At 42.7% G+C, this 18,867-nt stretch overlaps 1 protein-coding gene across 1 annotated transcript; it reads right to left on the reverse strand.

Moving 5' to 3' along the window:
- Positions 1-1,102: 1,102 nt before the first annotated feature.
- On the reverse strand, positions 1,103-16,155 carry LOC139213875 (transferrin receptor protein 1-like). The gene is made up of 18 exons (XM_070844552.1): positions 16,054-16,155; positions 10,784-10,833; positions 9,531-9,768; positions 8,804-8,987; positions 8,413-8,638; positions 8,203-8,325; positions 7,966-8,061; positions 7,339-7,478; positions 7,038-7,189; positions 6,134-6,253; positions 5,912-5,997; positions 5,747-5,810; positions 5,571-5,638; positions 5,410-5,477; positions 5,143-5,236; positions 4,772-4,993; positions 4,465-4,623; positions 1,103-3,910 (listed from the first exon to the last, which is right to left on the reverse strand). Exons 2-18 carry the CDS (start codon positions 10,814-10,816, stop codon positions 3,668-3,670), a joined length of 2,316 nt encoding a protein of 771 aa, XP_070700653.1. The 5' UTR covers positions 10,817-10,833; positions 16,054-16,155; the 3' UTR covers positions 1,103-3,667.
- Positions 16,156-18,867: the final 2,712 nt, after the last annotated feature.

The following is an 18,867-nucleotide window of genomic DNA, read 5'->3' on the forward strand; positions in this document are numbered from 1 at the left end:
TGAAATCAGTCCTCCAGAGTCAGACATCCAGGTAAAGGAGCAATACGCAGAACTCTTTTTAGAGCGAAGGCGGCCTTTAATTATCGACATCATTTATGCATGTAGCTGCTTATGTACAGTACCAGTGGGTTAATGTTGTAGACATCAGAACTATGAGGGGACACATGTGGAATTATACAGTGAACCAAAAAGTGTTTTTAACAAACAGAGTATGTTTTATGTTTTATGTTTTATTTGGGTGTAGGTCGGGTGATTGTGGAGGTCAGGTCATGTGACGCAGCTTTGGGCTCGTTGTCCTGTTGAAAACCAAGTGATGGTCCCACTTGAGCTCAAACCAGATGGCAGAATGCTGTGGTAGCCTTTAATTTGGCTTCACCCACACATGAAGAAACCATCCGCTCACCTTTTCTGCATCTCACAAAGACATGATGAACCAAAAATCTCATATTTGGACTCAGACCAAAGTACAGATTTCCTCTGGTCTAATGTCAGTTCTTTATGTCTCTTCTTCTTCTTCTTCTTCCTTAATAACATCGTCTTCACAGCTATTCGACCATGAAGGCCTGATTCTCACAGTCTCTATTTGAGCCTCTGACCTGAGGTGCAGTTAACTTTGATGGTTTTCATGACTGCACTCGAGGATGCGTTCAAAGTTCTTGAAATTTTTCCGGACCGACTGACCTTCATGTCTTAAAGTAAAGATGGACTGTCGAGAGAGTGTGTGTGTGTGTGTGTGTGTGTGTGTGTGTGTGTGTGTGTGTGTGTGTGTGTGTGTGCAGAGCTGTCAAAGCAAAGGTGGCGACTTTGAAGAATCAAACATATAAACATATTCAACACTTTTTTTGGTCACTACATGTTCAATATGTGTTCCCTCATAGTTTTGATGTCTTCAATATTAATCAACAATGTAGGAAATAATAAAAATGAAGAATAACCACTGACTGAGGAGTGTCCAGGCTCCAGAGGTTTATCTAAAAGTAATGGATGCCGTAGAGGTGATGCCCAGAATTAATGATCTCTATCCAATGCTAGTGGAACGTGTGTTAAAATGTCATGTACCTTCTAATAATGTGAACTAATAATCACAACTTGACTCCACAGCTGTGATGTGATTGTTTATTGCAGCAACACAAACGGGAAGCGAAGCAAAACTGTATACAGTGAGAGAAAAAACAAAACATTATTTTAACTATTTCCAGAAACATGCTTCGTCAGATTTATCAGACCAGTTTTATGGATCAACTCCTTCATGTGCATCCTCATATTAAAGATGGGTTTTTTTAAATATTGAATGGAAATATTAGAAACATCCTGCAAAATGCCTCATTGGGACCCAGCAGATCAGTTTTAATCACTCAAAGTGAACGTATGAATGGTTCAAATCTCATTTCAGATTCACAGATTGAAACAATTATATATTTATTTTCCTGTTGAGGCTTCTGATAATAAAACAAACTGAAAACATTGAGTGACCAGCGAGCTAAAGGAGGACCTGTTAGCTACTGCAACATTCACTGTTCATGTTTAAACACCAGTTACATGGTTTTCATTCTTGTAGTAACTGTAGCATAACGGGCCTTTGAACCAGTAAATGTCAGAACTAAACAAAACAAGCCAAATATACATTCTCCAAAACCTCTGTAAGTACTGTATGTAGAAACTCAGCTCTAGAACGCAGTCAGGAAACAAGAAGGCACAAGGAAAATCTCTTTAACAAGAAACAAGAACATCAAAACAAGAAGTAAATGCACTTTCACTCTGAATCATTAAAAACAAACCCATTTTGCAGGAGCTCTCTGGAAATACTCCCAACATGTGTGTAACATTTGTTTGTTTCTCAGCTCCACATGAAGCCCAAAGAAAAGACAACATGCCATCAGTGTTTGATTTAAATGAGACAAAACAGCTCACTAAAGAAACCCAGAACAATTTAAAAAGGACATGCAGCTTCTTTTCCTTTCCAAGGAGACCGATGGGGAATGTTCTCAGAAGAAAACTCGCCCGTCTTTCAGATCTGTGAGCAGAAGCTGCCGTAGAGGAAACTACAGGAGGAACATTAGCGTGGAAACATCATACAAGAGCTCTAAAGCTGCGGACAACGTGTGCATTGTGTTGCCATGTACGGTATATATACAGATTATGGGAAACACTGTTCCCGATAATAAAAACATCCACCCCTACAGTGAAATATGGAGGGCACTGCCTCCGATACGGACACACAGCGGTAGGCAAAAACTACCTTCTTTCGTTCTTCACATTATGGGAGACACTGCTCCCGATAATGCTGTCAGGATGAGAAGGTGTACATGGACCAAGGGACCGGTAGCGACAGACGGCCGGAGGTGTTCAGTAAGTACTTTCCAGCGTGTGATGTGCGAGCTGGCCTTGCCTAAAGGACCAATCCAGTGTCGGTTAAGTAGAAACGAGTCCTCTCAAAGCTGCGTTTGCTGAGAAGTGCCTGGCTCCGGCTCTGTGGTCGCTACTGGCCGTCGGTCCACATGTACCCTTCTGTAAGCAGATGCTGCTTTTGTCATTTCGACAGTATAACTGTCATAATTATGGAAGGCACTGCTCCCGATAATTATACATTATTTTTTTCTTATAAAAGGCGATAAAAAAACCCACTATTTATAGTGAACCCTGCCACTGATAAATAAATAACACAATAAATAGACGTACGGTTTCTGTGTCAGTGCCACGTGGTTGGAGACCTTCTCCCTTGAGTTTTGAAAAGACCTACAGAGATTCGCTCTCATGTCAGGAGGTGGATGATTCAGATATTTTACCAATTCTTTTTTTTTTCTTTAAAATCATTGTGCGGAAGTAGGACCGCTCTTAAGAGTAACACAGCAAGTAACAGCAGCTGATCGTCTACAAATCTACTTCTAGGTCTGTTCTTTGCACCACATCTGCTCCTTTTTCACCAATTTCTGAATCTCTGACGATGAGTTGAGCAGCAGATTTCAGCACAGTACGAAATTATAGCTACCAGCACACACCGGCTCAGGTTGGAGCATGAGAATACCAGCAGCTCTGATTTGTAGTAACGATGGTAAACAAACGCGGGTCATTAGCTTATTGCGTCGTACTGCCCTTTTGTGTTTTATGAATCTCTGAGCTGCCAAACACGGCCTTTTCCTGTGATTAAGACCCGATACTGTGCTGAAGAAGCAACACTTTCACTACATTCAACTCATTCACTGGGCAACACCAATCTAAAGTCGTAGTGCCATCTGAAGGTAGTCGTTAGTAGCACCAAAGAATTCAAAATGCAGATTTAAGTGCCACATGGTAGAATTATTGAACCATTGTTCGTTTCAGCTTCGTTGTGTGTGTGTGTGTGTGTGTGTGTGTGTGTGTGTGTGGAAGAGGGGCTCCTAAACTTTAAGGCGGAAGACCAAAGTGTATCTTATCATTAATGTTTGGGTTTATGGGAAAACAAAGGCGACCCATCATTGAAATCTTAAAACTATGGGACAGAGGTTATGACTGATGATGTTGGTATCCGCGTAGAAACGGATCCACGTTTATAATTTCCTCAATCTGCTTACGTGAATTCAAAAAGCTGTGGATATGTTGGTTAACGATCACAGCCTACTGGTTTTAGCACAGCCAGTTGTGATAAGAGGGCCGAACCATGAGCAAGGGAGGAGGGGCGAGTGACTCTTTAGATTTCATTATCCAAGGACCAGATGTCCCCCGCTAGAGAGTTGGCACAGCCCTGAACGGTCCAGGTCGCCAGGGCAAACTGGTTGCGGAACAGGTCGGCGTCTGCCTTGGGGTCGTCGGTCCTGAGGGCCTCCAGGTGGACGGACAGAGCCATGAGAGTGTGAGGGCCGGAGCCCAGCAGGATGTGGCGGAAAGGACTCTGGCTGGGGGACACGTAGGGCGACAGGAGGTTCCTTTCCACCTGCAGAGACAAGAGGAGGAACAGGGGATGAGGGAGAGAAGAAAATGTGTTATTGATTCTCTAATAATAATAATAATAATGATAACATTTGCCACAAATATTCCTTTGACACCTCATGAAGTGCAGGCAAATGTTCGTTTCTTAAGCTAGAAAAGCTTCTCAGTGCAATTTGATGAGTTCCCTTACTGTTTCTCAGCTTTATATGAAGATCCGGTTTTGGAAATACTTTCATTTGTTGGATTCAACCATTCAATTCAAATCCATAAAAACATACCACTCTCCCTTAAGGTGTCAGGGTGGTCCACTATTCCTCCACACCAAGAATCAAATCTCTAGTGTGTTTACTGCATGTATGATCTGTCCTTCTCAACACGATCTATTAATCATGCTGGTACATCTGTACGCTGCCAATCCTTCCCATTTAGTTCATAAATAAAGTGTAAAGTACCAACAATCCACGCATGGGCAGATTAGAACAGGAGACAGCTACAGAATGAGCATCAGTAATATTGTTTTTACACTTCTTTATAAAGATGAAGTTGTAGCGGTCTTACCATCATCATGCGGTCATTGATGAGGCGGCACACCTCAATGTCCTCCAGGTCGCTGTTGTCGATGTCGGACGCCAGGCTGCGAGCGGCGCGGCTGTACGAGCCGGAGGCCGACATCAACCACTTCACTGTCAGGGTCTTGGGCAGCAGCAGGGGCTGCATCTGGAAGCACACACAGCGTCCACAGTAATTAACTGCGACGCCTCTTTGGAGCAAACAGGCAGCACATCCGTCTCTATACAGACAGACATGACACGAAGACTCACGAGGGAACAACAGCCAAGTGACCTGAAAGTTCAGTCCGACTCACCCTCTGCAGAGTCTTGACTTTCGTGTTGATCTGAGACACGTGACTACGTATGATACGGTCATACTTCAACAGGTCCATCCGCAGCAGATGATCATGGATCAGCCTCAGGGCCATGTGACCTGCAAACTGGGCCGCTACCTCAGCCAGCTCAGAGACCTGGCTGCCCGTGGCTATGTTCAGTTTCTCTCTGGTGTCCCACATTGCGGCAAAGTAGGGGTAGTCCTGACGGGGAGAAAACAAGCCACGCTGAGAATTACAGTCACGGAAAATGACCTAGATCTTAATGAAACGGCTCAGTGTGCAAGGTCGTCTGGGGTTATGGCTATTGGAAAAAAGTTTTATCTAAGTTTTAGTACAGCTGGATGACTTACTGAATTACCAGAGGTGAATCTGAATGAGACTGAGGGGATGCCAGAAAAGGCGAGGAAAGGATACGCAGCATTATCCAACTTCAGAGGCTCCAAACTGGATTAAAAAAAAAAACACATACAAGATGGAGCTTTAGCTTCTCTATGTTCCAATATAGGTAAATATTATGAAAAAGGAGAGGATTAGGGAATGAAGATTGCCCAAACATGAGAATGACAGTGATGTGGCACTAAAGCTTGGACGTGAAGGTGATGTATAAACACACTTACATATTTAATTCCCAGTTGCCTTTTGCAAATTGAGAATAGAGAGATGCAGAATTCTTTGGGAATTTCACCTGTGGAGAAGACAATTGTAAATATGTACGTTAGAACATTCCCAAAGAAACGGATCATAGTATTTAACCAATGACAGTGAAAGTGGGATTTACCTCTTTCAGAGTTCTCTCAATCAGGCTGTGCATCAAGGGACTGGCTGCGACTTTAAATCCACTCCAACCTGCAAAAGAAGATTCATTTTCAGCCATTCTGAAAAACACATAATGTCGTATTGTAGGTAGAGGAAGCATTAAATATCTATATCTAAAGTTTAGCGAGCAGCTCATACCTGCCACGACACCGTCCAGGTTGATGAAGGTGAAGGCTTTCATGCTCAGAGAAGAAAGATAACCCTGCATGTACCAAAAGCAGTCAGCATTATTACTGCATAAAAACTGCTCTTTAAGAAAGACTTAAAAAAAAAAAAAAAAAACATTCATTGTGCAATCCTCACCTCCAACCACTCGGTGGCGCCAACACTCCCGTATTCTCCAGCACTAAAGCTCGCAAACACAATGCTCCTCCTCGGCTTGAATCCATCTGTGGAACACAGAAATCAGTATTTCACTGCTCTCTTTTAGTTAAACACATCTTTAGCTGCTCGATGACTCAGATAGGTCAGATATTACCATCACATCAACGTTACTGTCGTCACAGTTTGACACCTCAGACTCACCGTTATTCACCATGTCTGAGATGGAGCGTGCCAGCTCAACAAGGACGCTGGTTCCCACGGTCGACGAAGCAAAACCTGGACCCCAAGCGTCCCTCTGAGCGCCGATCACCACGTATCGATCTAGAGGGGAAAAAAAAAAAAAAAAAGCCAGTGAGAACAGGTTCACTCGTATCGTTTTTCAGTCCACTGAATTTCTGATCACAGCATCTTTCTCTTGTTAAAGCTGCGGTAGGCAGTTTATTTTTGGTGTCACGTTGTAATTCTAGAGGTCCGAGAGAAAACTAGACTCCTGCACTTCCTCTCCGACCTCTCTGGTCCTTTCAGAGGGCGTTTCTATCGGCTGCTCTACAAACACATCACACATTTCTGTTATAGTTGATCAAGACTGCTCAAAGATCATGGCCATCATCGATCAAGATGTCTTTGCCAAAGTCAGGGCTTAGAAGGAAATGGGCCTTAACTAATTAACCAGTTAGCGAATCATCATGAAACTTGTAGATATGTTCAGAACATGTGTCGCAGTAGATCCTCTACAGCAGGGGTGCCCACTACTGTTAAAATGACCAGGTCAAAATGATCTAGCGGCACTACCTCCGGTCGATTGTGATCGACGTATTGGGCACCCCTGCTCTAGAGGAAACCACATATTTCACATGTACCTCAAGAGATAGAGATACAGAGGCTCTATTTACTAATGACGCTGACACTGTATTCTTATTTTATGGTATTAAACTGGCAAAGACCTGCGAATTTGTATTTACCACCAGGTATATTATAGGGGCTGTTTTCACCCAAAGAGGGGCATGAAGCAAGGGCAAGGAATCTGCTGGGAGGGGCTTAGTACAAACTCTGCCTGTTTTCCTTTCCTGCCTACCGCAGCTTTAAATAAAACATCTTGTTGTACCTGCATCCACAAATCCTTTGATGACCCCGAAGACATTATTTATCTTTTTCTCAGTGAGGATGTTGTTGACCTCCACGGTGATGAGATCAGTCTCGTCTCCCAGTTTGTAGATGCCTCCCCACCCTTCAGGCACATTCTGACCCCCCAGCTGCCTGTGGGACGCAGACAACAAACATTCATGACGTTAACTACTATGGAGCCAACTGTCGCAGCACTGTATTTATTATTATCTATCAGAATCTTTAATCATTTTGCTCCAAGAGGATTGTTTCAGATGGTCCACAGCGTGTGGCAGCCTCACCCCAGAATGCTGGTAGCCATGTTTGTTGTGATGGTCTGAGCCAAGATGTTTGGGAGGCCTGAAGACTGGACAGGTGGGAACTGGGTGTGGTTGAAGGAGGGGAAGCCTGGGGTGTAGGGATCCCCTGAGCCCATGTGGACCTGTGGGAGACGGATAGAGGGAGGTTAGACGAAACCTTTCAGTTTAAAAGTTAATTATTATTATTTAAAAAAAAGAAAAGTTATGTATTGTTCACAAAACTGCTGCAGGAGAAGTGCATCTGCTTCCTCTTATCAACAGTTAAGTTCATAAAGTACATTTACTGTGAGTCTTTGAACCATAACAAACATGTCAAATATGTTTCCATCCTCAAAACATTTGCAAAGCTCGGTCATACGTGTGTCTGTATTTCTGCAGCTCAAAAACTAAAATCTACAGAAACATTTTGGTTTCCTTTCTTCCATTTCCTTAATTCTTGATTACTGAAACACTATTAAAGAATTTATATTCCCTCTCGTGCTCCTGTGCAGGCTGCTCAAGCAATAATGGTTCCAAACTCTCCAAACGCAAATTACGGTTAAAAGTTATTTGACATACTCCGGTGAGTTTCCTCTTTCAACATTTTGTTTCTAAACTGTCCACACTCACATGTCCAAAGAGCTCAGTGGTTTCTCCAATAGAGTAATCGGCAGAGTCCGCATAGATCAACACAGCAGCAGCGTTCATCTTGGCAGCATTGGCTACCTGCAAGCACAAAATGGAAAGAGACATATGGAGAGACAAGTTAGTTATTATTGTCACCAACAGCTAAATATTGGTAAAAATACAAACCACATAGCGATTAAGGAAAGTTAACAAAATATGAAAAGTCACAAAACCGCCCACCTTCTCAGCAAAGCTGATCCTTCCAGCTCTGACCAGCACGACTCTGCCAGTCATGTTGATGTTCCTGTCCCGCAGCAACCTGAAGTTAATTTCCTGCCCGTAATACGCATACAGGACGGCCCCCTGGACACAAAAAACAAAATCATTACATTTTCGTCGATTTAATTTAAAGAATACATTCATTTATATTTAATGTAGCTTGAGGATTACCGTTACTGTTCCATTGCCGCTGTAGGACAGGAAGCCGGTCGGACGCTCCTCCCTCCCATTCTTGAATTTAAGTTTGTTGCTGCGTGAAGCTGGGGGGTCCTGAACCTTGACAAAGTGCTCATCTGTCCAGGTCTTCATGCCGTAGTCCTTAAACTTATTGAACACCTTGCTCGCCAGAAACTCATCACCTGAAGAACCAGCGCGGTGGCTGTCACTGGAAAACTCACTAGGACGGGAGAAAATACAACATGAGGGGAATAGAAAAAGGGCAAGAACACAGGACACGATGCCGCACTTTTAGAACTGTAATGCATATAAAGGAATAGTCATAAGCTACTGTATTACTGCCTCAGAGCAGATTCTACGGGCAGTGTGAGGACTGTGCATTCACCTGAAGACAGATTCAAGTTTGGCTGGAGAGAGTTTTTGAGCGAGGAGCTTTTTGACATCGTCCCAGTCCATTAGGGGGGCAGCACCTGTCTCGTGGGCGAAGGGTTCTTCAAAGGGGCGCACAACGGGCACACTGCTGGGAGGAATGTCCGTCTTCTCATGAACCAGGTAGCCGATCAAGTACCCTGAAATTAGCAGGGGTTTCAAATGAGGAATAAGGGAAAGATGGACCTGAAGCACTGATAGAAAAGACAGGGTGCACATCCAAGGACGTACTAAAGGCATCAAGTTACAGCCTAAACAAAACGCAGTCGGCATTTTGAAATGCTACACCACCGACCATCACAGTCCTGTACAGTACACATAGCATGCATTACATTTCATTGAATCAGCTACTCCATGCCTAAGCCTGAATTTTAGTCATATAACTTTCAATAGTCTCTCTGTGCTGCTCAGAAAGGGACATGGTTACACCAGGTTTCATGCCGACTGACTTCTTTCTGAGACGTCAAACTAATATTTACTTATTGACACCAGGGTCCTTATATCTAAAACACTGGCTCATCTGCATAGGTGGGGAAAGGCACACCGTGTCTTCTGGTCACACCACCAATATGGATTAAAAAGTAGTAGCTCTGAAATCGATCCTTGAGGAACTCCATAAGTTATTTTAAAGTGATGCAAACTTAATATAAATGCAGCTTCTTCATTCAACAGCCCCCTCTTACCGATGATGAAGATGAGGAGGGTGGCGGCTGCCAAGACGCAGAGGTTCTTGGGGGTGCGTGCGAGCTTTTGAGCCACATAGGCTTTGCGATTTGAGTTGTGATTGAGGTGCTCTCCCACGCCATTCGCCCCAACCTCCTCATCCATGTCAGACGAAAGCTTCATCTCCACATGGCTGTTATCGCCTTCCATGTTCTGCGTCAGGTTGAAGCGCGTGTAGGAGTGGGGCTCCCCATTAAACTGTAATGACAGAACAATGCAGCTATGAGGAAATAATGTGGTTATAAGCGGATATGAGCTGCAATTCAATTAAATTGTTATGACATTCTTGAGATGACATGTATTTTGCATATGAATTATGAAAGTTCAGCCTTAAATGTTCTGCAATAAGCAGATTTATTACTTTCTAATGAGCCATACTTCAAATACAAGTGTAATATACAGTACTAGTGGCTTTACTAATGTTAATAAATCCTGTATTAATGCTTATTTGATCAGTAATGACCAAAACAAAGACCAATTTTTGGGTTTCCTCCTCCAGCATGGTGTTGCTTTGCTGTTTCAACTAGTACTTTGATTCATCAGGAAGACCCCTGGTGGGCTATTTGACCACTTCCTGTGTAGGAAAAAGCCGAAGACTGTCTGGACAGAGAAGAAGCTAGTGGACACTTCAGTTATGGTTGAGTTTGATGAGTTTTTATGATAAGAGAATCGTGCAGACCTGGTGATTTATTATTGTGCATTAGTGTGATCAGAACATTAACCCCTTACTGCCTGAATTTATTTACAATTATATGCAGTGGCTTAAATTGTTAATTGAATAAATGCTGAATTAAAAGGAGACAAAAGCAGGTGACAGTTTTCTTTTTTGTCCACAAACATGCCAAGCATTGTTCATGATGGTTCATTAATAATTAAAGAGTGCAAATAATGATTTGATAACTACAAATTCATGAACTCAAAACATGCCTCATTTGAAAGGGATAAATTTGCAGTGATTAGAAAATAATCACAACCCTCGTCTTACTCATGACGACATTTACAGCACTTTGATAATGTCCAACATCAAGTGCTGATGAAACGTGACGACGTACGTGTTTGTTTCCAGAGATGAAAAGAAAAAACATTCAATAATGCAACATGCACAGTTATAATAACACTCATTTCTGAAGTGGTAATAAGAGGAAGGATCATTCCTGAAGGCACAAGCTTGTTATTTTAGGATTTAGGATGCAATGCTATTTACAATACTCACAATTTTGGATATCTTCGACCTTGCCTGGTCCATTGCTGCTTCACTGGTTTCTAAAAAAGGGAAAACAAACAAGTTGAGTGAAACTATTAATGAAACGCTCATCTCCTGCAGACTTGGTGGCTATAAATGTGTTTTTTAAATCAAAAACAGCCACCTTTTAAGTCTACGTGAGTGTTTTATACCTCAAAAGAGTCTAACGCACTTTAAGATTTTATTTCTGCACATTGTGTAACTGTTTCACTTCTGGGAATAATGAGGAGTCCAAAGAACACGTCCCACCTCTTGTCCAAACATCCATGGGGTTTCCTTTTGCTGCTAACTAGAAAGGCAGCACTGTTTCTGGGCACAAAAGACCAGTGTCCAGCACAGGTCAACACAGACGCCATGCCTCCATGTGAACTCCACCGCCAGAAGAATACAATAACAGAATAACCAGCTTCCCACTAGCTTTGATTCAAAAGACAAGCCAAACAAAGCAAGGTTTCTATCTGACAGAGGAACCGGACCTGAAATCTAAGTCTTTTGTATATTTTCTTAAATGTTGTAATGCACTAGCAGTGGAATAAGAGCCACGCATGTGATCGTCCACAGGAGAGAGGCCTGCGATGTAAGGTCAGATGGGTCCTGTTATCTCTAAAGACATCTTTTCACAAAAAATAGAACTTCATACATCAAGCTTCTCTGCATAGTTGCTGTATATTTAAACATTTAAACAAACAGCCCACCAATCAAACTATTTAGAACGAATAGCAGCTGATAACGATCAGTCTCACCCTTTTATGATGATACAGTTCACAAGTGTAACAACATAAAGAGCACATCTACTGAAACTATAAATGGTTTTAATGATCACAAGTTGAAGTATTAGTTTTGACCCAGTCGGCTTGCCATACTTGCTTCAAAATCTGAACCCGTCTTCTCTGCAAATGAACTTGTAAAGCGACAGGTTTGACAAAAACAACACTGCAGCTATTCTACTGCAGTGACATTCATGCCCTCTTGGGAAGTTACCTAATGGACAACACTGCGACACAAAAATGAGGAGGAGCATCGCTTCCTTGTTCATTATAAAAAAGGCACAATGGTTTTTTTGTTCAAATATGACTCGTACAAAAGGCCCGTTATCAATAGAAGAAGTACAAAGTTTACAATACACTGGACGACAATGTAGAAAAAACACAACTGGGGTTGGAGAAAGGCTGTCGAACAGCTAAAAGGTCATTATCATTAGAAAACAACACACGATCTTGTAACCAGGGAAGAGCACTGTGCGTCTTTAACTTTAATTTCCAAACTCTTTCCTGCAGCAATCTTTTACACCTAAATGAGTGCAAACCATAAGACAGTGAAGCCCTCCAAACAGATGCATTTGCATGAAAGGTTGGTTGATTTAAGGTGAAACTGTGTGAAATACTGCCAAATACCTTCTCAAGCCATAAGCAAAGAAAGTGTTGGCCAAGCCTAATCCCAGTTCTAGTGAGCACACAGGATCAGTGTGACCCTCAGGGGAGAACAAAACAGACCAAAGCTTCTCAAACAAACCTGTTCTTATCAGGTAGATTAATCCAATGGCCCTTAAATATGAATTGAAGTGCCAAGTATATGGCCTCGCGGGATAAAGCATTACCACACTGACCGAACTGTGGACTCAATAAAAACACTGAGAAAAAAAACTGTATTGTTGACAGCAGGCTTTAGCCCCAAATGTGGAATACAACTTTATTTGTGCGCCGTTTGTTTGACCAACTGCTTGTTCCGTGTAAACAAAGCAATGGAAGAAGAAGTAAAGCTAAAACTGAAAAGTGAGAGCAGAGCTTGCCTGGAGCGATTATGAAATAACGCTGTGCAGCTACACAGCAAAGAAACTCTCTTAATGACCCCTACGGGCCAATTCACAAGCTCCACTGGAGGGAGATCCCAAACACGGACATTGCGTGAGGAGAGCTCACGCTGGCAAATGCCACGGGGACACAAACGATCAGGCAGACCGACGGGCCTGCCCTACTTTGCAGCGCCAAAACGCAGCCTTGCTAAACTCCAACGCCGTGCATCCAAGACTGAGCATGAGCCTGACCTTGTACTCCGAGTGGATCTGAATAACGCAAACGAGGGTACGGACACATAAGAAGCCTGGCAACACAATTAGTTCGCTCAGAAAACACTTTTGCTATTCTAGGCATTATGAAGTGCAGCTAATATTAGACCATGACTTGGCCTCAGACAGCCCCAGGCCTCTCCTGGCTTCTGTAACCTTGATGGCTGATATACAAGCTCACTGAAAACTACAGTAGATTAACCCCAAGGGTGACAAACTATATAAAAAAAAAAATTGTATCCTTAAAAAACACCTGCAAATATGGACTTAAAAAAAAAAAAAAAAAAAGGTGTCAGACCAGGCTTAGCTGCTTTGTAAAGCTAATTGCTCTTTTAAGGTGGGCAGAGCCACGTCTATAATCTTACATACCAAACATACCGGCCCTTAATACTTTAATCAGATTAGCTGCACTTTCAGTTAAGAGACCTATGGACTCTAGCGATATAAAACAGAACACCAACATCTCCAGTAAAAAAGTGGCAGCACACACAACATGGTCGTTGCATCTAAACCATTACTAGGAGGCATCACTTGTATTTGCGTCAGGTACGTTTAGACACGTGTGCGCAAGAGATAGTGAGAGCGAGCTCGAGTCACGCCCTTCTGAGAACGGCGGGCGCAGGCAACAGCCTTTTTTAAGACGGACGGCATGGCCGGCGCCCTGAGAGGACGATGTTGGGCAGAAGTCATCTGCACACCGAGCGCTGCAGACCAGTAAGAGAGGAAAAAGGTCATCAGGGCCCTTTTCTCAAAATGATCACATGAAAGAAAAACTAAAAAAAAAAACAGAAGATACAAGAGGAGACTAAATATTTTCTAATTAAGTGTGATTAAAGTTCACCCTCAAGGACTGCAGACACTTTAAATATCACAGTCAGTGCTTGAAAGGTGAATTTCCCTTCTGGGTTCACATGTTGCAAAAACAGCTTCCTCAGTCTTCTTAGTGGCAGAACAAATTCCTTTGAAGAAAAAAAAAAAAAAAACACTAACTATTGCTTCATAGGTTACTGAAGCTGTGGCAAGAAGACTTTTGTTCCAATATTACAACGGCACTATTGTGAACTCAGCTAGGGGTCGTTGAGAGCGGGGCGAAGAAGTTGGAGGTGAAAAATGGCCTTGAAATCATACAATAAGTGCATCAGTCATTCACTGAATTAACGTAAAAGTGGGAGCATGAATATAATTCCACTGTCAAATAAAGTTTAAACTTAAATTATACCGTAACAACTTCACACTGCATCATTATTACTAGTCAGTGCATCTTTAAAAACATCCGCCATAACAATAATAACATAATAACTATCATTACAGTGTGTAAAACCCAATTTGTCTGTTCATACACCTTCTTTGTGTTCACACGTAAATTCAGCAAAAAAAAAGACAAAAGACAAAAATAGCTATTAGGTGATTTCATCCAAGACACTTGTGATCAAAAAGACGTCGCTCTGCCGTTCCAAGAAGAGCCGCAGCAGCTACTTGCTGATAAAAATAGTCTCCTTCCTGTTACAGTAGGCGCTTTGGAGGAGACACGATGCCTGTAAGCCAGAAAGCTAAGAGAAAATCCTGTCTGACTAGTGGACGAACCCTTACTGGAAGCATGCATGTGTGTGAAGACTGCACTCCCACGTATAAATGCACCAAATAGATGAGATGAGATGAGATGAGATGATTTTGAGAACTGTAATCTGCAGAGATACACGTTTCCTACATTTCATGTCTTGTACCATTAGTGAGGAAGACAAAAAAAAAAAAAAGATGATGGTGAGCAAAGGAGAACGTCGGCAGGGGGAGTAGGCGAAGGGGAGAGGGGTCAGGGGAGCGTAGGAGTCATTGTGCAGTGGAAGATCATGTGAGAGTCACACTGGGGGAAAAGCTCCAAGAAGCTCCTGGGAAAATTAAGTAGAACAGGACAGCCAAATCCCGTTTATTAGGCCTGCACGAGTATCCTTAAGAACAGCAGCACACTCTGAATGAGACAGCGCAGGATGCTGCTGGTTGCTGAGCAGGACACCTTTGTTTTTTGTTTTTTAACACTTATTAATTCATTTATTTTTTTTAAACTACAATAATGGCTCCAACATTTCTACACAGAACCCAGCAGGTGGCACCACAGTGTACACATGTCTTCAAACCTCGGTGGCAGGGGCAGTAGAGGACACATTAATGCCCCTACACCTGCACCAAACCAGCTCTTAACTGCTTTACTGACATGAAGTGCGACAAGAGACGAGACGTGTCACAGTTTTCAGGGCTTGTCAAGTTCACCTGCTGCTCGTCGGAGCAGTGCGTTGGATGTGCCAGTAATGACTAACCACCACACCACACCACAGCGAGCCACACCACACCTCCTTCAGATGACTAATCCATAAGCAAAAAACTAGTTCCTGTCCAATCTGAGATGCCTGTCTGAGTGCCAGATCACTTTATGGCTTCACCTAAACCTATAAAAGCACATTAGACTATTTGAAACCAGCCAAAGAGAGCTTATCTTTACTGCAAGTAAACCTTGAGGCTGGAAGGTCGTTGGTTCGATCCCCCCCCTCATTATGTCCTTGGGCGAGACACTGAACCCTGAGTGAAGCTTCTTCTGGAAGAAACGTCCTGAATGAGGCAGTGATGTGAGGAAGCTTAGAGCAGCCTACATCTACACAGACACATTTACCTATTTATCTATCAGTCTTATCTGTGCAGGGGCCTATTGCTGCCTGTCAAGGTCAGTAAACAGGCAGGGTGTGATAATGCCCCCCTACTGACACAGTCACCCCTGAGCAGGTCACCCAGGGCAGGAAGGTGTTCCCCCTGCAGGACTTCCTGGTCGGGACCACTATGGCGCCCTTGGTGCATTGACAACACGCTTCCTATCTCCAGTCAGTATTAAAATATATTAAAAAAAAAAAAAAAAAAGCCGGGTGGAAACGTGTGAAACGTGGTGACAGGTGCTATTACGCGCTCAGCATGCTGGGACACGACCGGGCTGAGAGCGTCACTCATGGCGGTAATCTAACCTGAAGCACCTCAAAAAAAAAAAAAAAAAGGATAGAGGATATTATTTCAGCTCTCCGGAGAGAAACGACAGCTTGGACAGCTCGGTTACTTCCGCACGCTGAGCTTAAACGCCACCCCACCGAGACCTGGAGGGCTCCGGGACCAGAATTTAAAAAAAAAAACCTCTCACCTGGTCTTCAACGGTGCGCAAACCCTCTTCTTCCTCGCTGACAGCAGGCGACACGAGGTCCCTCACCTTGCCGCTTCCTTGCCGTGTGTCTGTGCCGGTGCCTCCCCAGCCCGGTGCCGTTCACCACGCTGCCTCCAGATATAGATCCCGGATTGGCTGGAGGTTGCCAAAGCCACGTCCCACCGCGTCACGTGGGTCCAAAAGCGCCAAAAGAAACGCAAGTTATCGCGAGAGCTGCCAGTGAAGGTCACACGTGTTGGGGCTGTCAGTGTGTGTGTGTGTGTGTGTGTGTGTGTGTGTGTGTGTGTGTGAGAGAGGACAGAGGACAGTGCAGAGCTTTTATTATTGTTCTTATAATAATAATCGATCTTGTTATGATCAGCAGACTTTCAGACATGTTCAGACCTTTTGAGGCATTAATGCTTCGACTTTTCATACTTTTTAAGATATTCAACTTTTTTCACATTAAGGGGCAGAATCTTAAAATCCTCTTCAACTTCTTCAGCTTACTACCTGTACTACTACTACTATCAATACTACTACTACTACTACTACTACTACTACTACCTGTACTACTACTACTACTACTACTACTACTACCTGTACTACTACTACTACTATCACTACTACTACTACTACTACTACTACCTGTACTACTACTACTACTATCACTACTACCTGTACTACTACTACTATCACTACTACCTGTACTACTACTCCAACCTGTACTACTACCTGCGCTGCTATTACTACTACTACCACTCATAGTACTACAGCTAGTACTTCTATTACCTATACTACTACTACCTGTACCTGTATTACTACTATTGCTTCTACTACCACTACTTTTCTTACTACTACCCCTTTTTCACATCTACTGCTACTTCTACTACTAGTATTACAACTAGTACTACTACTACTACTACTACTACTACTACAACCTCTCCTAGTACTACTACTACTACTACTACTACTACTAGTACTACTACTACAACCTCTCCTAGTACTAGTACTATGCTTTCTTTCAGCTTTTCCAACGTCCGATTCTTCCAGTTTTACTTTCATTTTTCAGTTTTTTAAGTTCTACGCTGCAGTTCAGCTTTTCAGCTAAATTCATTCAGCATCTTCAGCGATGCTTTGCGACTTCCACTTGAGAGTTTCCACTTCATGGTACTTTCTTCACTTCAAATGTCAGTCTGCACCACATTCTTACAGCTTTCCTCATAAGAGCAATAGTCTAGAGCACCTGTATGAATATTATAGCCACATCAGATATAAATAAACTGACTAAATCAAAAAGTTAAATAATCTTTTAAGATTTATGTTGCATTTCATAGACACACTTTATTTTAGTTTTTGTAAAACAATATTATAACCACACCAGTATTTTGATTCAGGAAGAAGCCCGTGGTTCATGTTGGTCATGAATTACCTGGAATGACCCACAGTGCGACTTCCATCTGCTGCTCACCTTGACACGAGGACAAACATAAGACCAGTGTTCCCGGGACTGTTAACGTTTCAGACCCCACAGCTTTGTGGTGCAGCTGTGAAAACAGCAGCTCAAGGAAAGGAGAGGAAGTACAGACCTATTTAGTTTGGTCATCGGTGTGCTGACTAAGTCAGACACAGACTTTTTTTCCAGTCAAGTTGTCTGGGACCATTCCGGCTCATTTCTCTAACGTCCAGGTATAATGCACTATTACACAAATTAAGCTTAAAGGAAACCAACAGCCGCCTGTCGCCTGGAGCCGGATAAACTGAAGCCAATACTGGTAAATAATTTAGATTGACACAAAAGCACTATTCCAGCAGCTGAGCATGGAGACGGTATTGATAATCTGGTTATTATATCACCCGGTGTTATGTTCATACAGACATAGTTGACAAATCAACTGCCCTGTGATTGGGCATCTGTGGTGGGCAGCAGCGAAGCAGGCGCCAGTGGTGGTAAATTATTAGTAAATCCTTGTAAACAAGTGGTTCTTTTTATTTTTTGATCGCTGGTTTTGCAATCCTATTTATTTGCTATGACTTTTAATTATTGATTATTGAACCCAAACTGCCTTAGTGTGATTGTGTGTCTGTCCCTGTAATTGCTCTTTTGGGTATCTTCAGTAATTACATGTTTATGCCTGGTGCCCGGCTGCTAACGTATATTTTGTGCAAACCAGTCATTGGGTGGTCTGAGCTCAGGTTTTAATAACCTTCCCACAACATAATTTTCCCACATTTTGAGTCCCTTTCCATCATTAGTGACATAAAAGAGGGGCTGATGCGACTTAGAGGACCTGTGTTTCCCATCACTGTTTTTTAGGACACACATGTTACCCAAGAGTGCACTTATTACACTCCTCTACATCTCCTGCTAAAGAAAACAGCGGACATACTGGGAATTTATGTTTGTCCTCTCTTAGACACAGCGGCCTCACCGTCGAGGATTAAGAGATCTGAAAGTTCAACTGCATTTTTTACGGTTGTAGTTGTCGTAGTTTCGTACCGTCGGAGGCCAAGAATGTAACGTCACCATAGAGACTGTCGGCAGATTTAATAGTTCTTTCTGTGTAATCATTCCTTAGATAGATTAGATTACATTAGATAGAGCAGATAGACTTTCACATATTACAGTGGCAACAGAGGCAGGGGCTAAGATAAGCAGTGATAGAAATATAATAAGCAACAGTAGAAGAATAAGCAATAGTAAATAAATATATATGTAATGATGATAAGTAAATATTTACACTATGAACATAAATGCACAGTATGGAAAACAGTCACCACAGTATCTGTAGCTGCCACTCACGGCGCTCTAAC

The sequence above is a fragment of the Pempheris klunzingeri genome, chromosome 15 (assembly GCF_042242105.1).
Source record: "Pempheris klunzingeri isolate RE-2024b chromosome 15, fPemKlu1.hap1, whole genome shotgun sequence".
In the NCBI taxonomy this organism is placed as follows: domain Eukaryota; kingdom Metazoa; phylum Chordata; class Actinopteri; order Acropomatiformes; family Pempheridae; genus Pempheris; species Pempheris klunzingeri.